Raw genomic sequence first — 23,912 nt, 5'->3', positions numbered from 1 at the left:
TCAAAACATCATCTAATAGGTCATTACCAGCACATACAGATGAAATCTATACTCTCAGCTGTGGTGCACATTCCTCCGCTGCTAACACCAGCTAAGGCAGCTGCTCACACAGGAAGCCCCCACTTGCAAGAAGGCAACACTAGTAATGGTCCTACTTCCATAAGGTGTCCAATTCTTATGTCCAGATTTCTAGACCAAATTGCTGTTCACAGCTAGTTGAGTGGAAACACTTCTTTAGCTACATTGTCAGACTATTCTGCCATTCGATGGACACATTTCACTCTTTTGTAATAGGAACTGCATCCATGAAACATGGAGGACAAGAGGGATAGAAGTCAGCTTTGCAGTCTCATCAGCCACTTCACCTCCTTTTTCAGAAGACATCCTACACAGCACACGTGAGGAGAGGCTCTGACAAGGCAATGTTTTCTATAGCAAATCCTTCCCATCAGGGGCAGACACCACAGACGGATATAGTCCCCACTGCAGAGCCATGCTACCACCGGCTTCCTTGTCCACAAAAAGTAACCTCACTGCTGCAAAATGAAAGCTTTTGTAGCTCCACATCTCTGGGCAGCAGAGCATAAGGTGAACAGACAAAGGCAACAGGGAGGGCCTTTAATGCAACCCATCCAAAGCTGATCAAGGGTACACACAGCTTACACAGCTACCTGGAAGTATGTTATTTCTAACACCTCAAGCTATTGTTCAGATTTTGTGTTGTTTCCTAAAACAACAAGTTGGAACTATTTCACCTTCGTTTTTGAGCCTCCAGTCACAGTTCCTCCCACAGCCCCACAGATGTACATTTTACATAGCTAAAGTTGCACAGTTTACCAGGTTTACTTTGCTGACAAATACTGGACAAGCGCTGATCTGCAAATATGCATAATGCGTTTTTTCCCGTTTCAGACGCAGAAGAGTAATAGTTTATAAAGAAGTCCAGCAGGAGCATTCCCAAACAAGCTTATTTTGTGCCTCATATATAAAAACTCTCATCTCTTTCCACAAATTCCAAACATGCTTTTAACTTTGGTTAAGATAAGCTCTCTGGCAAAATGCTACGACAGCTCCATATGGAGTCAGGTCGCTCACTTGCACTGTGACGTGCTACTGTGAGCACCAAGCGCTTCTGCACTGCGAGTGCCTTCCTCTGCACAGAAAACAAATCCCACCTGCTCTAATTCCTTGAGAGCATAACTACTTCCTTGTCAACACTTTAGTTCCTCGAGGTCTTGTTAAAGACCTCTCAAGGGAAAGAGTTTTCAGATTCCATTCTTACTTTCGAAGTCAACAGCACTTTGCCGCTCCCCCAGACTGAGATATTTGTTCAGCGATTCTTTATGACTAATCCATTCAGGAGTCACAGATCTTCCCTGCCTTCTGACCTGCCTGTAACAATGCTGGCTTGTTTACTGTAGTAGGATGTTCACTTCACTTTTATGAAGTCTTTTTCAAATAGTAATCTTGCAACACTGGGGAAAGCGGTATAGAGCCCCACAGGTCTGTGATGCTTCTGAGGTGCTGTGACTCTCAACAGAAGAGACAAAAAAAACCCCAAAAAAACCCAAAAGGTATCTGGATATATTTCTTCTGCCTTTTCCCTTCTGAAATAGGAGTTAAAATATTACACAAGAACTGAAAGACAAAGAATAAGATGTTACATGATGCCAGCAGTAATTATTTTTCTTCTTGGTGAGGTAGCTTCCTCAATTCTTTCTGGGGAAAAGCTCTTACTCTGGAATACCATAAAATAAGCGCATTCATCTTTAAACAAAAGAAAAAAAATTGCCTTCTGCAACGTTTGAATATACGCTCCTAAAATGAAAATACTGCCCACCATTAAGAGAGCCTTTTTCTTTTTTAAAGGAATTTAAAAGGGCCAGCTACACCACCAGTCCCAGCAGCAGCAGTCACATTTCAGCCGATAACACAATCCCAATGCAATCCTCTGGGCTGCAAAGCCCTGAAGAACCATGTGCAGTGTGCATTAAGTTGTTCCATGCCCATGTTTAGACACACACACGTGAAAGGATTATGCTCATTCTTTGTTTCCATTTAAATGCTCTTAGCTTCAGATTTCTAAATTGTGCTGTGCAGCAAGAACTAGAAACTTACTGCTGGCTGTGAGAGTTTCTTCTTCTCTTGATTCCAGCACTTTTTCAAAGACAGATGAGCAGCGTTACCAAAATAGTTCTTTCTCCCCTCTACGAAAGCACTTTGCAGAACTAGCTTGTGATTTAGGAATCAGACACTTTTCTAAAACCAAGCAAGAATGGAATTACAGCTAATCACATTAGCCTATAACTTTTTTCCCCTCTAAAAGCAGGATTAAAGGCAGAGATGGGGAACTTCCCACATTCCCACACACCAGCTGCATTCTTCCAGACTCAGCTTGCTGAACAGCTAATAGAATTACCATCCACAGACCTAGGATTTTCAGGGATTACTCTGGAAAGGTTGCCAAAGGAACTAACTGGACTGTAATTCCTGGCTTTGCACTACCAGAAAGGGATAGAAAGACCTTAAAACTACACTGAGAAGTACCCTAGAGGGAGCCAGGGCCTGAAGAAGATTTTGTAAGGGCTGTGGCAACACTGATCTTGAAGTTTATTGAGAGGAACAACAAAATGAACTGAAATCCCAGGTCTGGAGATGCGATTAATGAGAGCAGTGACAAAGTAAGGGAGAGGGAATTGCCCTCCAAGACTGATGTTGATTTACATTTGTTTGAAGAGATGTATGTTTTAATGCCCTATCAATTCCTGCATTATTGTTGAGAGCATGTATGGCTAAGTTCTAGTCTTCAAATGACCCATGAAAATAGCTGAAAAACAATTTTTTTTTTTTTTGTTCAAAGGGAAAGACAAAGAAGGGGAGAAAATTTTCTATTTACATGCTTCAAAATGTAAGTCACTCATATCAAACCAAACATATATAAAACTTTGACATTTGTCATGACATAAACAGCAATAATCACTGAGGTTAGCTTTATGATTACTGTTTTCTATTTCCAAATACCAAAATCTAAAGCCATACTCCACTCCCCATGGCATTACAAATACAATGCAAGGTTTCACTGTACAACTTTTAAACTCTCTAAAGGATAAGCATTGCAAGTTTTAACTTAGGAAATTAGAAGTTTTCTTTTTTTACCATTTATTTTCAAGGATTTGATCTTTCTCAGACAAGACACCTACAAATAAGGTCAGTAAAGAGAAACAAAAACTAGTTCAGATAAATCTCATTTCAATCCCAAACTTTTAGCATTCATTCACAAAACAAAGATTATTAATACCAATTCAGAAGAAAAAGCACTTTCTTCAAAATGAGGTTTTAAAACAGACAACCAGCAATTTAAGGACCTTAGCACAGGATTCTTCCAAGCATCATGGACTGCTGAACAAATGAAAAACCCAGGACACTCACTCAGCCTGCCCAGGCACTAGTAAAGACTTGGAGGCATGGAAGTAACAGTGGGAGGGATGCAGTGGAATAGAGGAAGAGGCAGTAAGCTCTCCCACCAGCCCCTGGAACCAAGGGAGCTGCAAGCCTTTGCACTCTGGGGCAGGAGCAGAGCTGTCCAGCCACTCCCCGAGCCTGGCCAGCAAGGCAGAAACCTTTAACACTGGGGTCCTTGCCTTTGAAATCGATCATTCTGTGCAACCCCAAAGCTGCTGAACAGGACCCTGCTCTCATTTACAATGGCTGGGGCCTGAATCAATTTAAGGAGTGCTCTTCCCAACCAGAAAGAAAATTGTTGCTGTCCATTATTAAGTTTCACAGCTTCTTGCCCTCTCCTCCCCAGACAGGCAGCAGAGAAAATGAATCAAAAAGAAAAAAGTCCGCAGCCAACAATAAAATGGTAACTTCCCTCAAGAGAGAGGGAGGAAAAAAAAACCCCAAAAAACAAACAACAACAATAACAATAATAACAATAATTTTTAAATATTAGTGGCACTTAGTTGTGGGGGAGGGGGGGATGTTGCCCAAACCCACCTTTCACTCAAACTGTTTCAAAACCTAACAAAACCCATGGGTTCACATGGTGACCTTCCACATCTGGGAATATACAGGGATCTCTTATGAACAGCAAGGTAACTTATCTCTTCACAAGAGTTCTGCACAAAATGGAGCACTGCTCAAGTTACAAGAGCTGGAGATGTGTCCTCAGTCCCACCTCCAATGTAAAACTCCACCAAGGACCAGATTGTTAGTTATGACTGACAGGTATTTTACAGCATTACAAACATGCACTACGCATCATCTGTTTCTGAGGAGGTCTCTAACACATACCTAAAGATAGAAAAATCATACTTGGCCTGAATGAATCAATGTTGGCAGGAGAAAAAAAAAAACAGTGATCTGCTGCAGAACTTGGCTGGAGCTGGATCTTTTTTGCTCTTTGCAGGGAGTTTGGAAAGCAGAAATTATCATAACAGGACACAAAGGACACAGAAATAAATCAGGGAAATCCAGAAGGGCTCACAGTGGGGAGCAGAGAGGAGGAAAGAACTCATCTCTCGTCTGCACCTTTATGCAATGGAGTAGATACACAGACAGGACAGCACAGAAGGCACTTAGATGTGGGACTAGCAGATAGAATAAAAGAAGAAAATACAGAGCTATGTCTATGGAGGGACAATCTCACAGACCTCTAATGCCAGTCCAAGGACATTGTGCTGCAGGATTTCTGGAGCAGTATATGTAGGATATCAGATACAATCAAAGCTCAGTGTATTTCTCCCTTTACTGTAGCAGACCACCATGGAAAGCATAAAGACAACGGCACATGGTCTTCTACTACTCTTCCCTCCCCACCTTTTCTTCCTGAAATCGGGCAAAACTGGCTGTCTCAAATCACAGTTTCAGTGTCATTATTGTTGCCTGCAAAAGAACCTGAACAGAAACAAAACAGTCAGTCAAGATTGACTACATCTTAGGGTAGCACTTTAGAAAGAAGAAAGAGGGAGGGGAAAAACAAAGATTAGAAATGGTTATTCACCTTGAAGCCACAGTCACCAACTGGACCTCAGACCTGCTTCCATAAGAGGGAAAAGTGCAGAGCCTACAGGGTCTGACATCATTTATAGAGTTAAAACAAGCTGGCACTATGATAAATGACAGCAATGGACAGACAAATCTCCCACACCAGAGGAGGGAGAGGCTGACACGATCTTGGGGGAACCAGACCCATTCAACTCCTGCTTGTCTTGGAGATGGTGCATTTAGGTCCCCATTTGGGCCACACAAGATTTTCAGTCAAGCTGGAGGTTCTCTGCAGACACAGCACTGCCCATACCTCTGTCCCTCCAGCAGCTCTAGACTCCCTAGAGAATCTAGAAGCAGATTCTCTCCCACTTAAGCCTCACTGTGTGGGTTACAGATCCCAGACAATGAGTGAAGTTGTAGATTTGCCACCCTACTTCATGCCAGGAAGTTGCCTGCTGGCCACAGCCCCCTAAAACCTCTTCTTAATTGAGTTTCTTTCTTAAATCAGTGTGATTGCTAAGTTATCTACAAGGTTCATATTTTGGCATACCCCAATTATGCATTGACCACCTACTTTCCTGCACTATCTACTGTACTTCCTAATGCTTCAGCTTGGTGTTATTGTTGTCCTTTCCCCACTCAGATTCCAGGAATTAAATCATATTGTGATCAAGAACCACAGAGATCCCTTTGGCTGGCTTTACCCTAGCACTGCTTCCCCTGACAAAATACTGTGTACCGCATTTATTTGGAGAATGTTCAACTTTTAAGACAAACACTTGCCTTATACAGTACTGGGAAGAGAAATCACACCTGCCTCCAGCCATTTTATGAGCTTCACCTACTGAACAGCTCATGCAGCATCAACCACTTAGCAACCATGGCATTTATAACCCCAAGCACAGCTGACAGCACCTACTAGACAGCAAGTGTGCTGCTGGCTGAGGGAGATAGGGGTGAAGAAGCCAAAAGGCTTCAATGGACCTGCTGGCTATCTCCTACTTGCTGGACCCTCTGTAATTACCATGCAATAAAACTTCCACCCCATGTCGGCTGGATTTGAGGGACAGAGCAGCTCAATACAAGCTGGGAGTTCTCTCATCAGCTCTGCCCACTGTTTTGGCCCTGAGCACTTAAAACTGTGATCTACTCCACCTGACCTCTGATCAGGAAACCACTCTGGATAATATGTGTGCTAGAGCTGGACATCCCAAACATACCCTACCAAGCAAATGTGACTGGCCAAATGGGAACCAATTTGAAGTCATCTTTCTCTTTCTCTTGAAGAAAGAAAAAAATCATTAGAGACAACAAAAGGCACAGTTAATATGATGGTGCTGCTGTCCAATAGGGCCTCTTGCATTTTTAGCAAGTTCAGTCAGAACAGAAACCCAAGGGGAAGTGGATAAAGATCCAGGTTAGATGTAGTTCAGGAGCCTACATCTTCCTTGCAAATGCTGCTCCATCACAGATATAGCACCTACCCCAGCCCCATGCCACATCAAAGCAGCTATGTCTGCTCTGCCTAAATTATCTCCCTGCACTCATTAACAGCACTCCCCCACTCCAAGTCTTATTTGGGATTCAGCTCACAAAGCTGACTTAACCCATCCTTCAACCCACAAACCATATTTCTTTCTCAAGTGGCACACAGCTCCCATCACAGGAATGACCTGTGCTTTGCAGCACTGCTTTCCTTTCAAGGTCAAACGTGTTTCATTTGCTCACACTCACAGGCTCAAAGCAGCTCACCCCGAGGGGCACAGCCCTGTGGGTTCACTTCATGCCGTGGTGATAACTGTGCCAAGCCATTCCCATTACACCTATCCCAGGTGATGCAGCTGCATCAGAGACAAATGAACAAAGCTGGAGTGCTTGCAGGTAGCATCTGCTGACAGTGCAGAGGCAGGAGGGAACACAGGAAGGCTGCCTGGGAGGACACAGCCATGCTCTGCTGTCGGCTCAAGCAAGCCTTTCAGAAACATGCGAGACAGCACTAGTCTTAAGCCTCTGAGGGATTGGCAATATAAGAGAGCTTTGAGGGATGAATTGCATACTTGTCCCATTAGGAAACACATTCGTGCAACTTAGATAGTATTAAAAATATCTGAGCATGATTTACATTTTTTATCCTGTTTTTATTTTTCTCCTTTCACCCCTGTAAGTTCTACAAAATCAGAGGCCACATAGGAAAAGCCAAGTACACAACAGCAGGAAAAATAACTGTGTCATCAAAACACAGAACCTAAAACCTGAGATTCATTTTCTACATTCATATCAAATCTCTTGCCAAAGCTTATCCTCACTGCTGCATTTTTTTCACTGGGAAGAACCAGTACATTTACACATCTACATTTTTCTCCAAGGTTACTCTGAAATTATTATTTGCAATGCACTTGGCAGATTAGAGGCATTACATAAATATTAGATGCTATAGCATAAGGTCTTACACAAGTAAAGGGATTTCTGAAGGTCTTAAAATTATCATGAGGTTTCTGTAGGCTGTTTAATATGAAGCCAGGCTTAAACAAGAGCCAGGCAATATAGATTAAAGTTAACATTATAATATGCATAGAAGAATAATTCATACAGAGGAAGACTTTTCAGGTGTCTCAAGCTACATATATGGGACTTGAGTGTTCAGTTCATTCATCAGGTACTACTCAGTCTTATGTTCTGAACTACAAAAAGAAGAAAATATTTTCATCTAGACAAGGAGAATTGCAAACAACTTTTTAAGAAGTTTTAAAAGGAAAGTAATTCATTAGTTCTGTATACATAAACTGACAATCAAACAGAACAAGATAAAAAGAAGTATTCCTTTCCCCACGAGTCTCATCCTCCTGAAATTTGTACCAAACAGAACACGCACAAGAAGTGTGTTTACCGATGGGTATGAGTCATGCTCCCAGGGGAGGGTTAGAAAGACTATCACTTCCAATTCATAGGAGCAGGACTGTGGTGTTGTTATCTTCTATTAATAAGAAGCAACAGGGATTAGAATAAGCAATCAGTAGCTGCATGCCCTATGCTATCCTCCAACATCAAAATATTCAACCCAGGACAAACATTTTTTTGTGTTTTGCCTCACCTCAGCTGACAGATGTATTAAGCTTTCACCTGCTTCATAACTTTATTAAAATACTTAGCATTTGAATAAATATTTTGGTCTACACAGCACATGTAGAAGAATGCTTCTGTGCCATCTTAATTTACTTAAGTATTTATGATCACTCAGAAATATTGGAAAATATTTTAATAAAAACCCCCAGTTAATTCTCATGTACATTCATTTGCAACAAACTAAGTAGCACAGGATGAGGAAACATGATGCAATAGCATCAGCCTTATGAAAAATCCAGAACCTTGAGAAGGAAAATACAAAATGTATAAAATCTATAAACTATCCCCTCCCCTGCTTCATTTTGAACTGTAACAACTTGCCACTGTTATAATGCTGTAGAAGGACATGGTCATCATGCTTCACCTACAACTCTGCATTCATTACAGGTCAGTAGTCACCAACATCACAGAGAAAATGTTATTTCTACTGCAGGCCTGCAGAGTAGAGAAACCACAGTATCTGAAATGTAACATCATAGAAAAACAGCCTGGACTTTGTCTCATCAAACAAAAGGTACTGCTGGGCTAATAAATTGACTTTTTAAGCCAAGAAACACACATACCAGCAAAGTCAAGTTTCTGGAAACTTATAACAACTCAGAACTGCAAAGGTATCTGAAGTGTCACCTAGAATTTTTCAAAAAATAAATTTAAAAGGCAAGCCAAATTGTCTCTTGTATGAGGACACAGCCAACATACAATCAAATCTTTCCCCCTGTCCCTGAAGTGTTATTTGATAGTACCTTTTGAAGTTCTCCAAAGATCTGGCAGAAAGGCAAGAGCAAAGAGAGGGACACATGTGACACAAAAGCAATCAGCTATGGTCCCTTCCCCAAGACTCATACCATTTAGAAAAGCAATTTGTATAGTGTATATATACATATTGCGTGTATACATATATATATAGTATGTGTATGTATATATAGATATAGTGTATATATATATATATTTTGTATATAGATGATATATCTAGTTTTGTATAGTTTATGGTATATATATAGTTTATATCTATAAATATATAAACTATATATATAGTTTATAGTATAGTTTAGTATATATATTTTACATATATAGATATAGATATTTTAGTACTGGATTTAGACTGTAGGAATACACATTCAAACATTCAAAATGGATGGAAAATGACTAAGCTTGTTTTTCTACCACAAAATGCTACTCAGTTGCAGTTACTCTGCAACTCCACCAGCATAAGCAGCAGGCTAGTTCTTTGTCATTTGCAAATTTAGCATTTATTTTATCGTGCCATATGTAGTCAAGGGAATTCAACTAGGAGAGGAGAGCTCTGCTCCACCCTGTTCATCCTCTGGCTTCACAGAGGGAAGAAGATAAAGCAGAGGAGGAAAAGGTGAAAAATACTGTTCTGGGTAGAGTTTAGATGCAGTGAATATCATCAGGGTCACTTCATGCTACATACTCTCTGCTACTGCCTTTACTTTGCCAGTTACTTTCAGAGTTGAACACTAGGGCTGCTTATCAGCAGCGCTGCAGGGAAGAGGTCTTAACAACACCCTGACAACAGCACAGGAAGGGACCAAAGAAGAAATTCCCCTCCCAGTAACAGGACAATCCATGCAGAAGCTCAAAAAGCAGCTCGTGGCTCAGACACGGAAAGCTCTAGAGGAGATCCAGTGCAGCTGCTTGCAGATGAGAGGCAAGGCAACAACTAAATAAAGTGTGAGGCAGATCCCTCCCACCCTCCCTTACTCAAATAAATCACTTAACTTTTCAGAGAGCAGCAAATCTCCTTACTCCTCTGGATTAAAGGCAGACTTACAAGAACATTTGTTAACAGACTACCCTCTCCCAGGGTCATTCCTGATGCACACCAGCTATCCACATGCAGAAAATTATGTTATGCCCTTGTTCAAAAATGAAAAGTTTATTTCTAATAATGATACTTCTAAAGACAACTAAAAAGCTTACTGGATTGTAGGACAAAATTTTAATTTTTCCCCTATGGAGCTTGACAAATATTAGACAAGTGTCTGTGGTATAAGAATATCTCTTTGAAACATGGCCTTTTGCCATCCTGTATGAGGTGAAATGAAATTCAAGGTTTCAGAGCTCCCATGCAAGGAAGAGACAGCAGGACAGAAGACAACTCATTTCAGAAGACAACTTTTAGGCTGCTTACTGACTAAGGAGAGCTGGGTCCCTATGGGATTCCCAGTAAAATGCTAAGAAACACTGATATTTTATCTCAGCACCGAGTATGTTTCATTTGCCTGCCTGTGTGTTTTTTGTAATGACCACACCATTAAAAGAGGGAAAGTTAATAACAAAAAATAAAAACTAGCTTACATTTCACATCATAATATCATAGAACTAAGTAGGTAATTTAAAAAATAAGTTAAAATATATTACATGAATGAGCAATATTGCAAAAATACCAATTACACAAAATGTTCAGTACAAGAGGAGGAAGAAAGTGGAGTGGAGGAGAAATGCTTATTCCAGGGGAGTAAGTCAGATGAACAAGCCCATACCACACAAATGCTAGGGAATAGAAATAGTCAACAGGGTTAGCTACTTTGTCAATATGTTGTTCAGTAAGAAATACTAATCCTCAGGAATCAAAGAAACAAAAGGAATCCCCTAAAAAAGTGCGTATTTTGTAGATAGAAACTGCTTCAGTCCGGCATCAGAAGCAGGTCTAACCCCAAAATGCCTTCTCCAGCTTGGATGTCGACACGACAACATCAAGGAACTCCAGTATCATTGTAAACTGACATGTTTTATAATTAAAGAACATGTACACTACAAATGGTTTCCTGAAACTCAGCCTCCAGGTGACCTATTCTCAGAGCCAGAATTTCTTCCTAAAGATAGTGAGACAGATGCTGGTGCTGGGTGTGGAACATAAATCCACTGACTCAAACCCTGCTGTGCAATGGCTCACAACATCAGGGCAAACACAGTACAGGTGGCACACACTCTCCTCATACCTTCTGGGCCAAAACCCCACCTTCTTAGTCTACAACAATCCTCTCATTAGCTTCAGGAAGTAAAAATCCCTGTGTCCATAGGCACCCCAACCAACAAAACACTGAAATCACTTTTGCTGATTTGCTAAAACATGAAAACACCGAAAGGGCAATAGCTCAGGGAAGCTGCACCTTGGCACACCCCAGGTATGGCATGTCTTCTCTCATGTCTTCATACCTAAGCAAACTAGCAAAATGTGAGTTAAAGAGCTGACCTTTGTGTTACATCACAAGCTGCTTGTGAGGACACCAGACTTCCTCCTAACATTCTTGTAAGTACTTGTATTGTAACAAAAGGCAAATATTGTTCTGACAGTTTCTTAAACAGACATTAACAAAATGCTAAATAATAGCGTGAAAGTACTTTATTCCCTGCTTTACCCAAGCCAACAAACTTCAGAATATGTATACTAGTGATTTCATCTTCCTGGTACTCTTTCCATTTCTTCTCTCTATGTAACTCAAATCTGTTTCAAAAGGAAAACATAGTTTCAACACATATAGCAAGTCTTTGCAAGTATTTTCAGAAAGCCTGGTAATAGCTCAGCACGAGTAAAACAAACAAAAAAATATACTCATATTTGTCAAAATCTGAGTTTGTCCATATTTTCTTCTATTTCTTTATTCTTTAATGCTTTGCCTTTGGAAAACAAAGCAATTTTGGTGGCACCACTTTCCTGTTAGCCTTTCTGCAGTGAACATTTTGAGATCTTCTGGTTAGAATGAATCCAAATTTTGGAACATCATATACATACTTCTGGGCAGAGGGTAGTAACACATTCACTAGTTCTCTCTAACAAGTACCACCTTTCCCTTAGATCTGCTCCACCAGCACCAGAGCCAGTAACTGCAAGGGAAGGGGATGAGACAAAAAAGCGAAACCAAACAAACTAACAAAAACAACAACAAAAAAAACACCAGAGAAAAAACAAAAGGGCAACTTCTTTTCACATAGATGACGACAGGAACTGAAAAAGCTAGTGCCTTTTTTATGCCTCCCAATTAACCAAGCTGCTCAAAGCTCAAGAGGGAAGAGCAACAAGTATCTGAAAACAATCCTGGTATGTTCTGCTTTCATGACCACCAGAGCCATTTACTTTATCTCCAAATGCTCTCTCCCATCAGGTTTCATCAACAGGGTCAATGAAACCTTCACTCTCCAGCAGCGACATTTTTCTGCCCTGGCAGCGTCAGGTGAAGCTCATGGGATGCACACACCTGGGAGCCAGAGAACCTCCCTTCCTTTGTCACCAACTTGCAATTACAGTTACTTGCTGAAAGCCACAGAACTTCGCCTAAGCTGAAAATAGCAGCATGTACTTATTTCGGTAAAGAAGTGCTTTTTAAGGGACTAATATAGTGGCAGAACAATTAGAGCTTATTTTTAAACATTTAAATTTACAGTTTATAGGGAATTTACTCAGTAACCTATTCAATTCTTTATTTATCTGAGGAGAACAATCCAATTTAAAATTCTCTAAATCTCTCTTTAATTCTCCCATTTCAGCATCCCCAATGATGTAACAACCTTTTAAATAAAGCTAGTGATTGCTCATTAACAATGTGAAGCCTTCACTGTAGTTTTTGCAGTAGTTTTTTTGGGAATTCATGTATGTCTGAAGAGACAACTTGTAGTCTGGAAGAGCTAATTTAGTAACTTCATTAATCTCTGAGTTGGTAGCAACACGGATAGCCAGACATGCTCAAGACTTAGAAACAGTAACAGAAAGAAACCAAATATTGAATCCTGCACCCAGAATCCTCAAGGAAAACAATGTGCCTACCGATAAAGGCATCAAGTGCAAGGACATGCCTTGCCTCTGCAGCTACTCCCACTGCCAGCTGGATGCATCCAAAGGAACACTGCCTTTTGCCTGGCTGCCAAGTCTACAACCAGGTCCTGATCAGACACCCTCTAAAGTAAATACCATTATATGAGTAAGTCAGGGCAACAAACCATTTGGAAAGCCCAGTCTGGGGGCTAGCCAACAGATTTTTTTTTTTTTTTCTTTCGGTTTGGAATCTGTGGTCCTCAAGCATCTCCCCAAACTAGAAAGCACTTTGAGAGAGAGATATGTGACCAGTCACCAGCAGCGAGCACAACGGCTGCCAGGTGCACAGGAAGGTGTTCCAAACCCCACACGTTTCACCATTCCCGGGCAGCGAGAAGAATTTACACAGGCACAAACCAAACCGTGTTTCCTACCAAAAGCCCTTTTTATTCCAGGGTCAAGGACCGAGACCGCTGTTCACCGGCGGGTTCCCCATCCTCGGCCCCGGGGCAGTCACTACGGGCAGGGGAGCCCGGCGCTGCCCCTTCGCCGATCCGGGTACCGGCCACTCCCGCGGGGGCTTTCAAGGGCAACCGACCGTCTGCCTCTTGGGGCTCCCAGGAGGGAACCACACGGAGCCGCGGCCAGGGCCGGACACACGGCGCCGGGGATGCCGCTCCCTCCCCCGGCACCTTCCCCCCTCCGCCCCCGCTGCCCGCGGCGCCGCGCAGGCCCGGGGCTGCGCTCCCCCCGCCGGCCCGGGGCTGCGCTCCCCCCGCCGGCCCGGGGCTGCGCTCCCCGCGCCTCCGGCAGCGCGGGCACCCGCCGGGGGCTGCCCGGCATCGCCGCTCCACCTGCGAGCCGCCGCGTACTCACTCCGCGTAGCCCGTGGTCCAGGGCAGGCGCCGGGTGTCCTTGCTGAGGATGAGGATGGGGCGGGCGATGTGGTCGGCGGAGCACTCCACCTCGTCCGGGGACAGTCCCAGGAACTCGGGTCTCCCGTAGGGGAAGCGGAGGGGCAAGTCCGCGCCGCTGCCGTGGTCGGCGCCCGCGCTGCCAGCCATGATGCCGCCCATGAAATTGGCCACGGCGGACTTCACCCGTGTGAGCATAGTACCCCCGCCGGCGGCCGCAGCGCCGGGGCCGCCGCGCAGGGCGGGGAGCGGGGCGCGCCGGCGGGCAGCGCTGCCCAGGCGGCTCCGGCAGCCCCCGCCGCGCTCCCGCAATGGGGGCGCCGGGCCGCGCGGAGCCGGGCGAGAGGACGGCGGGCTCAGGGGCAGCCGCGGGGCCGAGGCCTCATTGCAGGTTTCCCCCTCCCGGCGCGGCGCTGGGTGAACTCAGCCCGGCGGCAGCGGCTGCTGAGTCATGTGATAGCGCGGCTGGATTCGCCCGGGCGCTTCCTGCTCCTCCTGCGGCACCGGCGGGCTCCTGGCACACGCCGGGCACGGGCGGCCGCCGCCCCCGCCCGCCCACCCGCGCCGGGGGCCGGCCCGCGGCAGGTGCGCGGCGGGCGGAGCCTGCGGCCGGCGGGGCCGCCCCCGCTCCCGCTCCCGCAGCCATGCGGCCGTGCCCGCCGCCGCCTCCGGGATCAGCCGCCCGGGAGGCCGTGCCCTCGGGGTCGCTCGGGGTTCCATCGCCGGGGCCGGAGATCGCCGCCCGCAGTGCGCTGTCCCTGCTGCCCCTGGGCTGAGCCGGCGCCGTCCCAGCCACGGCAGAGCCCGCTGATCCCGCGGGACAAGACGGCCGCTTGGAGGGTTTGCGTGCCTTCTCCTGCTCAAACACGCCAAGGATATCTTCCCCAGGAGGCCATTTGTTAGAAACAAGAACCTGGGGCGGTGGCCGAAAGCCCTGCTGCCGGCCTGCCGTGGTTTCCCCTGCCGGACGTGCCCGTCCGGCTGCTCCGCTCACCGCAGGACATTTCGGATGCTGCCATGCAGCAAAAGTGAAGGGACTGGCCAAAACCCCTCAGATTTGCGGACACAGATGTTTTAACCTCTTCTTCTTTTGTTATGTAATTTTGACCATGTCATACTCTTTCACGATTAAAAAAAAATAAACTGGGAGGTCTCTTCCATGTGGTGGTCACCCAGATGTGTGGAAGGGTTGCAGATTTCGGTGTGCCAAGCTTTAAGAAAATGTTGGAATGGAGCAGGAGCATGTAGGAAGTCTGACCTCTGAAGCAAGACTTTGTCTGAGCCCTGTGATTCTGCAACACACCCCCCCGAGAGCTGAAGGGCTCACTGAAAGGCAATGACCTCTGAAATTGTAGTGCAGCACTGGAACTTGCAGGAGAAAGCTGGTTAGTTATCATACATGGCATACATGCAGCGGGGATGATCAGCCATCATCTTGCTGGCTCATACTAGAAACTGGCTGCCATGAAACTGAGCACACAGTTACACAGATTTGAAGAATTAGTCTTGTGAGCTTGCTCAGTTTCTGATTATTAAAAAATATCCTGAAAACTGACTTCAAACAATGCCTGTGTTTGCTCCAGGTTCCTTACATACAGACATAAGAAATGTAAAGCTGTTGTGACACTCACCAGTTTTTATGATAAAGCTGTCTACTAATAAAGTCTAGAGAGCCAAAAGTATATTAGAGAACAGAGATGCTAAGAGCATGTTAAGTGCCTTCTAAAATAGAAATGGAAATATATCTACTCCATATTAAGCATAACAGTTACACTTCCTTTAGGACAAGGTATTTATTTTTTCTTATCTCTTGTATAGTCATTTCCAGGGTTGATATGATAAGTATTCTGAAGAACAGTAAACCTCTCTTGGTTTATTTATTCCCAGTTTTTTCCACCCAAGATAATCTCTTTATACTATCTTTTGTTTGCTGGATGGCCTCTCTTTTTTCATCTAACAGGTACTCCAGCACTCTTTTGCCTCACTAATGCTTATAGGACCTCACGCCCAGAGAAGAGAGGTGTGAGAAGAGGGACAGCAGCAGAAGTTGATCTGTATCCCTGTATCCATCACAGGTTATGAATGGTACTTCTGGAGAAGCTGTGCTAGACTTTGCAGTTTATTGGACCTAAAGACATTGAAAAATATCATTGACTAAAACTCAGAGAGTATGCCGTGTTTGTTCTCTGGCCCCATACTGTAGTCACTATTCCGCACAAAACATGAGGGAGAAATGTGAAGGAATGTGTTACAGTTTAAATTATTATCTCTGCTAGATGACAAGGAAAAGCCCAGATGAGACATATGGGGAGACAGCTTAGTAGCTCACCACTCAGAACAGATCTGTGCACTGTTTGAAATTCTATGGATGCTTATCTCTGGTACAAGAATGCTGTAAGGATACAACAGTACAACAGGAGAGATACGGCCTCTTCATACTGAAAAGTACAGAGAGATGCCTTGATTTCAGTTCTTTGGGAAAGAGGATCATGTTCATTTGTGAGTCAGAAGTGAAGCCTCACTTCTCAAAGGAAGTAATAATCAGTCCCTGCAGGGCTCAACGAGTTCCCCATATCTCCCAGCCTGTGGTCCACCTGGTCCAAGCCAGACATTTTTCTTGGTGGCAGGTAGACCTTTAAAGGCTTGGATATTGAATTCCAGTAAAATTTGGAGGATGAATTCTCTATGCAAATGTTTGAAAATTGACTCTGTCCTTCTGCAATCCCATGACTAATGCAAAGGAAATATGACAGTTTGGAGGGTTTTTTACATGTTAACTTATTTGTGACATTGGAGTAAATCTACTTTTCCCTCTGAATGGGTAACCATGCCAGGGAGTGAAGCTGTGTGTGGGCCACAAACACATTCATATGAGCTCTTTGAAGCATCTGAGTTATGCCACCTTGCCATGAATCATATTCAGCATTCAACAAACTCAATAATTTTAATCATAATGAAAACAGATTTACACAAAGAACACAGTAAACTTTTATGCATAAAATAATTCTGATTGGAGATGGCTTCTCAAGATCATGTCCTCCAGCTCCTTTTCAAAGCAGGGTCAACTTTAAAGTTATGTTATATTCTCCAGAAACTTGTCCAGTCAAATTTTCAATATTTCCAAGGTTAGATTTTCAAGGATGGGGATACCACAGCCTCTCTGGGCACTAGTTCCAATATTCAACCACCCATTCATTAATTATTTTCCCCCTGCCATCTGTTTGGGATTTCTGTTGCAGTTTGTGTCTGTTGCTCCTTATTACCCTTCACCTTTGAGAATTCCTCTGAGATTCTTTCCTCCCTGTACCCTCTTATTAGGTAGTTAAAGGCAGAAGTAAGGTTTCTTCACCTCAGCCCTGCTTTCTAGAAGCTGAACAAATCCATTTATCTCAGCATCTTCTTGCAGAACCTTGGTGGCCCACTGCTGGGCTCCCTCCGGTAGGTCAACTGGGGAGCCCCAAACTGGACAATACTCTCATAAGTGCCATTCAGAGGGGTGTGATCACTTCCCATGACTATTGCTGATAAACCCCAATACATGTTTAACTTCCATCACTTCAAAGGCACACTGGTGACTGACATTTTATTGCCTGCCAGGATCCTCAGGCTTTCTCCTGTGAACATGTCTTCTTGACTGTCAGCCCTCTGCATGGGTTTTCCCCAGCCGGTTGCAGGACATTGCACATGTTTTTGCTAAACTCACAGCAAGTTCCTATCAGCTCATTCCTCCAGGCTGCTGAGATCCCCCTGAGTTGTAGGCCTGCCCTCCAGCTATCAACTTATTCCACAAAGCCAGGAGGAAAGGAGACAAATACAGTCAGAAAAAGATTCTTAGCGCCATCATAACATTTCTGTAGGTATTATTTTTGTATAGAACCATGGAATATCTCAAATTGGAAAGGACCCATAAGGATCATGGAGTCCAACTCCCTGCTCCTTGCAGTACAACCTAAAGCTAAACCATGTGGCTAAGAGGATTGTCCAGATGCTTCTTGACTTCTGATAGGTTTGATGCCATGACCAGTTCTCTGGAGAGCCTGTTGCAGTGATCAAACACTCTCAGTGAGAACTTTTCCTAATGTCCAGTCTGACCATACCTTGATGCAGCTTCATTCCATTTCCTCGTGCCTTATTTTTGCGTTTGTAGCTACTTTTTTAGACAACTATAGGAAAATACACTTTAAATAAAGAAAAAGCTTGAAAAATGAAATATCCAGCTGACTGTAAAGATTCTGGTTCTAGCTTGTGAGTACTTGAATAGAGAAGTATGCTACGTAGATTAGCTGGAAGTGTATCCAGTAAAAGTGCGTTGACTCAATGTGTTTAAAATATTTCTGATAACAAAAAATATTTCTGGTGCAGGCCCTTTTCTGTTTCTTTTGCATAATATGGCAATGCATGGGGCTCCTCATAATAATGTGGTATTTATTTCAACAATGTAACTGTCATTAGCTTGTATCTTGTTTATACCTTATGTTGCTTGATTACTTGAAGAGTTTTTTCCTGTGCTTTTCATGCTCTGAATAAAGGCAATAAAAGCTCCCAAAGACCTTGGTGAGAGAAGAAGTAGGTCTGATGTGAGATGAATGTGCCATTTCTGCAGGTTTGAACTTCTGGGTCATGTTATCATAGATGTAGTCAATATCCACAGGTGTGAACTGAGCTGCTGAACAAATTTGGAGAGCGTGTCAGAATAGGTGCCTGACATTATGGGATGAAGCTGCATATGCAGGGGGAAAAAAAGCTTTGACAGAAGAATTGGTTGCACTTCTCTGTTAATTCCCCATACAAAAAACACTGAAAGTCTTATTTTTGCATATGATTCTGCTCAGGAGGATTACCATGTCATGTGGTGATCAATGAAGTTATTCTTACCTTTTCAAAAGGACTGTGCAACCTTTAATTAGCATGAGGAAGCTCTTTATCTCTGGAGAAAGGCCCTTCAGAAGCACAGTGCCTGAAGCATCACAGTGATGTGGAGGACAAAATGCCCCTTATTAAGACATCAATCCTACTTCCTGCAGTACCCGATCTCTGCCTGCAGCAACCCCCAGCATTTCCAGGCTTATCAGAGCTGATGAGATGGAAGCTGTTGGTGTTCTTGCCAGTTTGCATGCAGAAGCACCAATTAAGCTTAAAAATAAATGAATGTTAGCAATACTTGAAGTGATGTATTTCCTCTGCTATGCCTGATATTTACTCCACCATCCTCTAGTCAATATTAATTTCATACATGGATTTCCTTTTGAGAGACTTCTGCAACTGAAGCTCAGAGAGAGAATCTCCATCAGAACATGATTAGCATGATGGTCCCAAGGCTTTGTGCTCCAATCCAGTCCCCCACAGAGCATGAGCTGGGAAGGCCAAATGAAGGCTGCTATCCAAAGAGTTGAAATCCACAAAATGTTATCAGGGCCAAGCCCTTGTATATGAAATTTAGGGTAAAATGTTCTTTTTCTACTGCCATCCTAACCACAAGGTGACTAAAACCCAAAAGTATTTTTTCTTTGTCAGGCTACAGGGAGTATAGCTGGATTTAGCTTTCATGGCCTGGTGTTCTTCATCTGCAGGTTGTCCTCTGAGCATTGCAGGTACCAGAGACCTGATGAAACACTCTGTGGTTTGGGGACATGGGAAGGGCAAGCAAGTATACCAAGTCTCTTTTCAACTAGTGTGAAATTAGTAGTACACATGGGTTTTGCGCTAATATGCAACATGGATGGACACATCAGGAGGCCTGGGATGGCAGGCAGGAACAGGAGCTGGAAGTTCTGCCCCACTCCTACCTCCACACATGTGGAGAATTACCTTTGTTCTTGGCCATGCTGAATGGCTAAAACCCTATACCTTTAGGGATTCAAAAACTGGAAATTCTCTCGCCAGTAGGACTTAACTGAGAAGGTATTTTCAGAGCACAACAGTTGTACTGAATCAGGATGGCTTTAACAAATCAGGGGCTAGGGTCCTGGAGCCCCATTTTCCCACAGAGCCTCCCCCTCCTGCTTTTGCAGACCCATTCCTTCTGCACCTTCCCAGAAGTATTTTGGAGGCGATATGAAGGCCTGTCACAGCCCTGTCTTTACTCAAAAGTATGTTGTCCAGCTAAGTGGGGAAAGTATTCATGCCAGAAAAGTGGGTTCATATCCCTCCTCACAGCGGAGGACTAATAAATGCAACATTATGAGCTGCATGAAAGCAGCCTTCATTTACATACCTAGGCATAAAAAAGGCTCTGAGGAAGGATCTTAATTGACTAGCAATCATAGCAAAAGGTGTCACGAAATCAAAACACTTCTTGCAATCTATATAAATATAAATAAATACTTCAACATAAGCTGTCCATAAGCCTGCAAGTGTCACATTTGCCAAAGGCTACAGAATGACTTTTTCTACAAGAATCTATCTGCAAATATCCTGAAAATAATTTTCTAATTTCACAATAAGCATCATCATTATGATTTTGCTTCTACAGGCTCTTCTTACTTTCCATTATCCTTTTGAGCCTCCATTAGGCCTTTTGAATGCCTGTAGCTAAATCTGCTAATAATGGGATGGAATAGGGATTAGTTTGTTTATGTGCTTCTGTTGGCAGCTTTTCATAGGGGAGGTGGAGCAAGATGATTGTATCCTCCCTGGGGCTCCTTTGCCCTGGCTCTTGTAAAAGAACACCTTGCCCTGACAATGTTGTGAGATGCTTCAAAATGTCAGCAGTGGCAACACTTTTGCTGACAGTCCCAGCAAAAAAAAGCTGAAAGTAATCAGATAGTTTTAAATGTAGAGACAACAGGAAAATAAGCAGGTAAAAGGACATATAAGTGTTTGTAGGGGAGGGGGACAGTACTAAAAGCTTGACTGAGTACAGGGACATGAATTTCAACTGCCTCAACATTTCAGATCAAGTAGGAGCATGTTTCAGAACACAAGACAGTCTTGACTGGTGCCTGGATTAAGCATGGGTTAAACATGCAGGGAAGTGATTTGTATGTACCACATGGAGGGGAATTTTAACCTGCCACTGCCCTCACTGCAGACACTCCTTAGATGGGGATGTCTCAAGATTAAGCAGGATGGGTGGATGAGGGGCTTCTTGTCTGCTGCTGGTGGCTTAGGAGCAGATGGTGAACATGAATAAAGATTCTCTCCCTGCATTTGGGCTGTGGCTTCTGCTACACAAGCTTTCTTGCAGTTCAGGCCAGGCAGGCACTGGCTTTCATATGCTTATCAGCCATGGTCTTGTTGGCAGCATGATCAAGCCTTAACTACCATGCTTAGAACTAGGCAGTGCTTTTTTTGTTATTTTTTATTTTTTTTTTATTAATTAAATAAAAAATTCTGGCAGAACTTGAAGGTTTGAATATCAGCTTGGACATATGAAATCCCAGGTGCCTTATGTGGTACTCATTCTCAGATTGTTTTGCCATAGAAGGAAGTAGGATATTTGAGCAAGTTGTCAAAACTCCAGGCTCCTAGACTTCAGGCTGAGTTTACCAGATGTGTTATGTTTTCGTAAATCACAGTTGCAGCTAGAATGAATGATGGCAGAGAAAGTTAAAGAAATTATATTACTTTTGCATTTAGCTCTTAGATTTCTGCACATGTTCTGTAAGCAGGAATATGGGAACTGTTTTTCTCATTCCTTTTTTATGTTCTTTCCAGCATTGGTCATGAGGTGTCTATGGGCCCTGTACAGTCAGTCTGATTATCTGCTTTCCCAAATACATGACATTCTGATATTAATTTACTGTCATTCAGACTGGTACAACTAATATATGGAACCTTGTCAATAGACAACAAAAACAACAGCAACAACAACGAGAGGATTTAGAATTTGTTAGCACTTCCAAAAGTTTGATGAAGAGGTAAAAGTGAGTATGTAAATATTTACTGAGGTGTATTAGAATAAAAAAAAAGGCTCTTCTGGTTTAGTTGTGAAACAAGATACTGTAACTTTTATCCATTCTTCTACAGCATCCTTCAAAGGTCTCTTGTATCTGCTTCTTTTTCTGCAGAACCCTGTGTCAGTAGTGTGGGACCTAAAGCATTTAAGTCTGGACAAGCCCATGGCTCTTTTTCACCCCTGCTCTTGTTTTATAACTTGAGCTATAAAACCGTTAAAGTTAACAGTGAAAGTTATCTTTTATTAATGGTCATGACAGTTTTATTTGAATTAATTCTTCCTCACCATGTTTTATTTATGGAAGGGTTTTGGGACTGATTTGCCTTTGGTTTTTATTTCTTTTTTAATGTTTAGAAGCTATGTCTTTTGAAAATCTCCTGCAGAGTGAGTTTTAAAAAAAGTAGTATTAGTAGCAGTAGTAATTGTAATAATAACAATAATGGAATAATTCTCTTCATGCTTCTTCCTAAAGGCACAAGAATGTAACCACTATATCTGCTTCATTTCTCCAAAATTGGACTGATTTAGTGATGAAAACCCAGGACTTAATTCAGTACTACAGTGCTGCCAGTCAAGGGACAGACATGAGAGCATTAACCATGTGCCAGTGAGGGCCATCCTGAGTATAGCAATGCTCAGGAGCTTCATTGGTTGAGAGCTGGACTCATTTCAGTTGTGCTATAATGCAGCACTCGGGCTAACTTGAAGGATGTTCCAGGATCACGGAGACCAGGCTTCTTCAGATGCTCTCAAAAAGGAAAAAAACAACAAGCACTAAGCACTGAAAAGGTTGCACTGGGGAAGTCAGTTCAGTTCTGGAATGAGCTGATGGGGAAAAAGTTCAAACAGGACTGTCTGAACATCTCTGCTTCCACAGCCAAGGCAGCCACAGGAAATGTCCTAAGCAAACACAATGCCACAACAATAGGCAATCTGCACGACCTTCTGCATACTCCAGCTGACATATCTGAAAATCAAATTAACCTCTGGCTTTTGTGGGTCATGGTCTTTCGACTATTGTCTGTAACAACCTAAGAAACCCAATAGAAAAGATACTTTTTAACAGATTTAAAGCAATAAAGCAAGAATCATGATCTTCACCAAATAGCTGACATAGAATAAACATGACGATCTTCTGGAAAATTAATTATTTGTGATTGCGCATCTGAATCAACAGTGTTTTGTTTTTAATTTAAAGGATTTTTTAAAATATCTTTAATTATTTCTATGGAGCTGGAACTCCTTTTGAGAGGAATACATGCACCTACATTCAGGTAATGAGAGTAAATAAGTAGCATGCCATAACCTAGTTCTGGTTGCTGCCAATTGTTTTTCAGCTTAGCCTCTGAAAACAGTTCTCACTGTGCTGCGGGGCAGTTCCTTTTGTCCCGTGTTTTCACACTCCCTTACTCTCCATTTGAGTTTTTTCCTAAAGCACTGCCTGAAGCAGGGAGGTGCCAAGGGCTCGCTGCCCATGGCTGGCACAATCCTTCAGCCTCGGAGGATGCGCTGCGGTCATGGTACCCCATGGCTAGTCCAAACTTTGTCACCAGCCTCAGGAAAACTGACTCTGATCTCCCTGAAGACAAGAATAAAGTAATCCTGCTGCTGCTTGATGCCTTCTGCCCAGCACAGCGTAGGACTGGCAGTGAACATGATGGGAAAGTTTTGGGAGCTGTTCAGCCTGGGTTTAGAAGCTCCAGCCCTCACAAATCCATCCTGAGTCAAAAAATAGGAGCCATGGTCGCATCTATGCTCTTGTCTTTGGTCCTTTGTGCCTGCACTTTGCTATCCCAAACCAAAAATATGTTTCCTCCATGGATTTCATTAGATCTCCATTTGCAATTTTACAAAAGGACTTAACTACAGGAAATCACAGTTCCTTAATAAGACCCTTGATTAAGAAAAATCTGCAAATATGTTTTCTATATTTATGCATTATTTATTTAACAATAAAGGGTTTATGTTGGTGAGGAGCACGGTGAGATATTTCCCCTGACAGTGCTCAAAATATCCCTGCTGGGCAGACCTCTGTTTCAGCAGCAGTTAGGGGGAGATGTGGGCCTGAAAGTCAGGGTGACAGAGTTCCCTGCTGTGATAGCAGGGAGAGAGTGTGCAGCTCAAGAACAGAGCAAAGAAAAGTGTTGACACCACAAACCCAGCCACGATGCTCCATTAAATCTGATGAAGCCTGAAATTTAAAGCTGGT

The 23,912-nt window shown here is 43.2% G+C and overlaps 1 protein-coding gene across 1 annotated transcript in view; it reads right to left on the bottom strand.

Moving 5' to 3' along the window:
• Positions 1 to 14,149, bottom strand: part of PPM1H (protein phosphatase, Mg2+/Mn2+ dependent 1H) — a 127,895-nt gene extending 113,746 nt beyond the window's left edge. The window contains exon 1 of the mRNA XM_086884587.1: positions 13,769 to 14,149. Coding sequence (XP_086740713.1) covers positions 13,769 to 14,004 — 236 coding nt within the window. The 5' untranslated portion in view covers positions 14,005 to 14,149. The remainder of the gene's footprint in view (positions 1 to 13,768) is intronic.
• Between the last annotated feature and the right edge of the window lie 9,763 nt (positions 14,150 to 23,912).

This window comes from Cyanistes caeruleus, chromosome 4 (assembly GCF_971803275.1).
Source record: "Cyanistes caeruleus chromosome 4, bCyaCae1.hap1.1, whole genome shotgun sequence".
Lineage (NCBI taxonomy): Eukaryota > Metazoa > Chordata > Aves > Passeriformes > Paridae > Cyanistes > Cyanistes caeruleus.
Note: the sequence above shows the minus strand (reverse complement) of the source record. Positions and strands in the feature narration are given on the sequence as shown.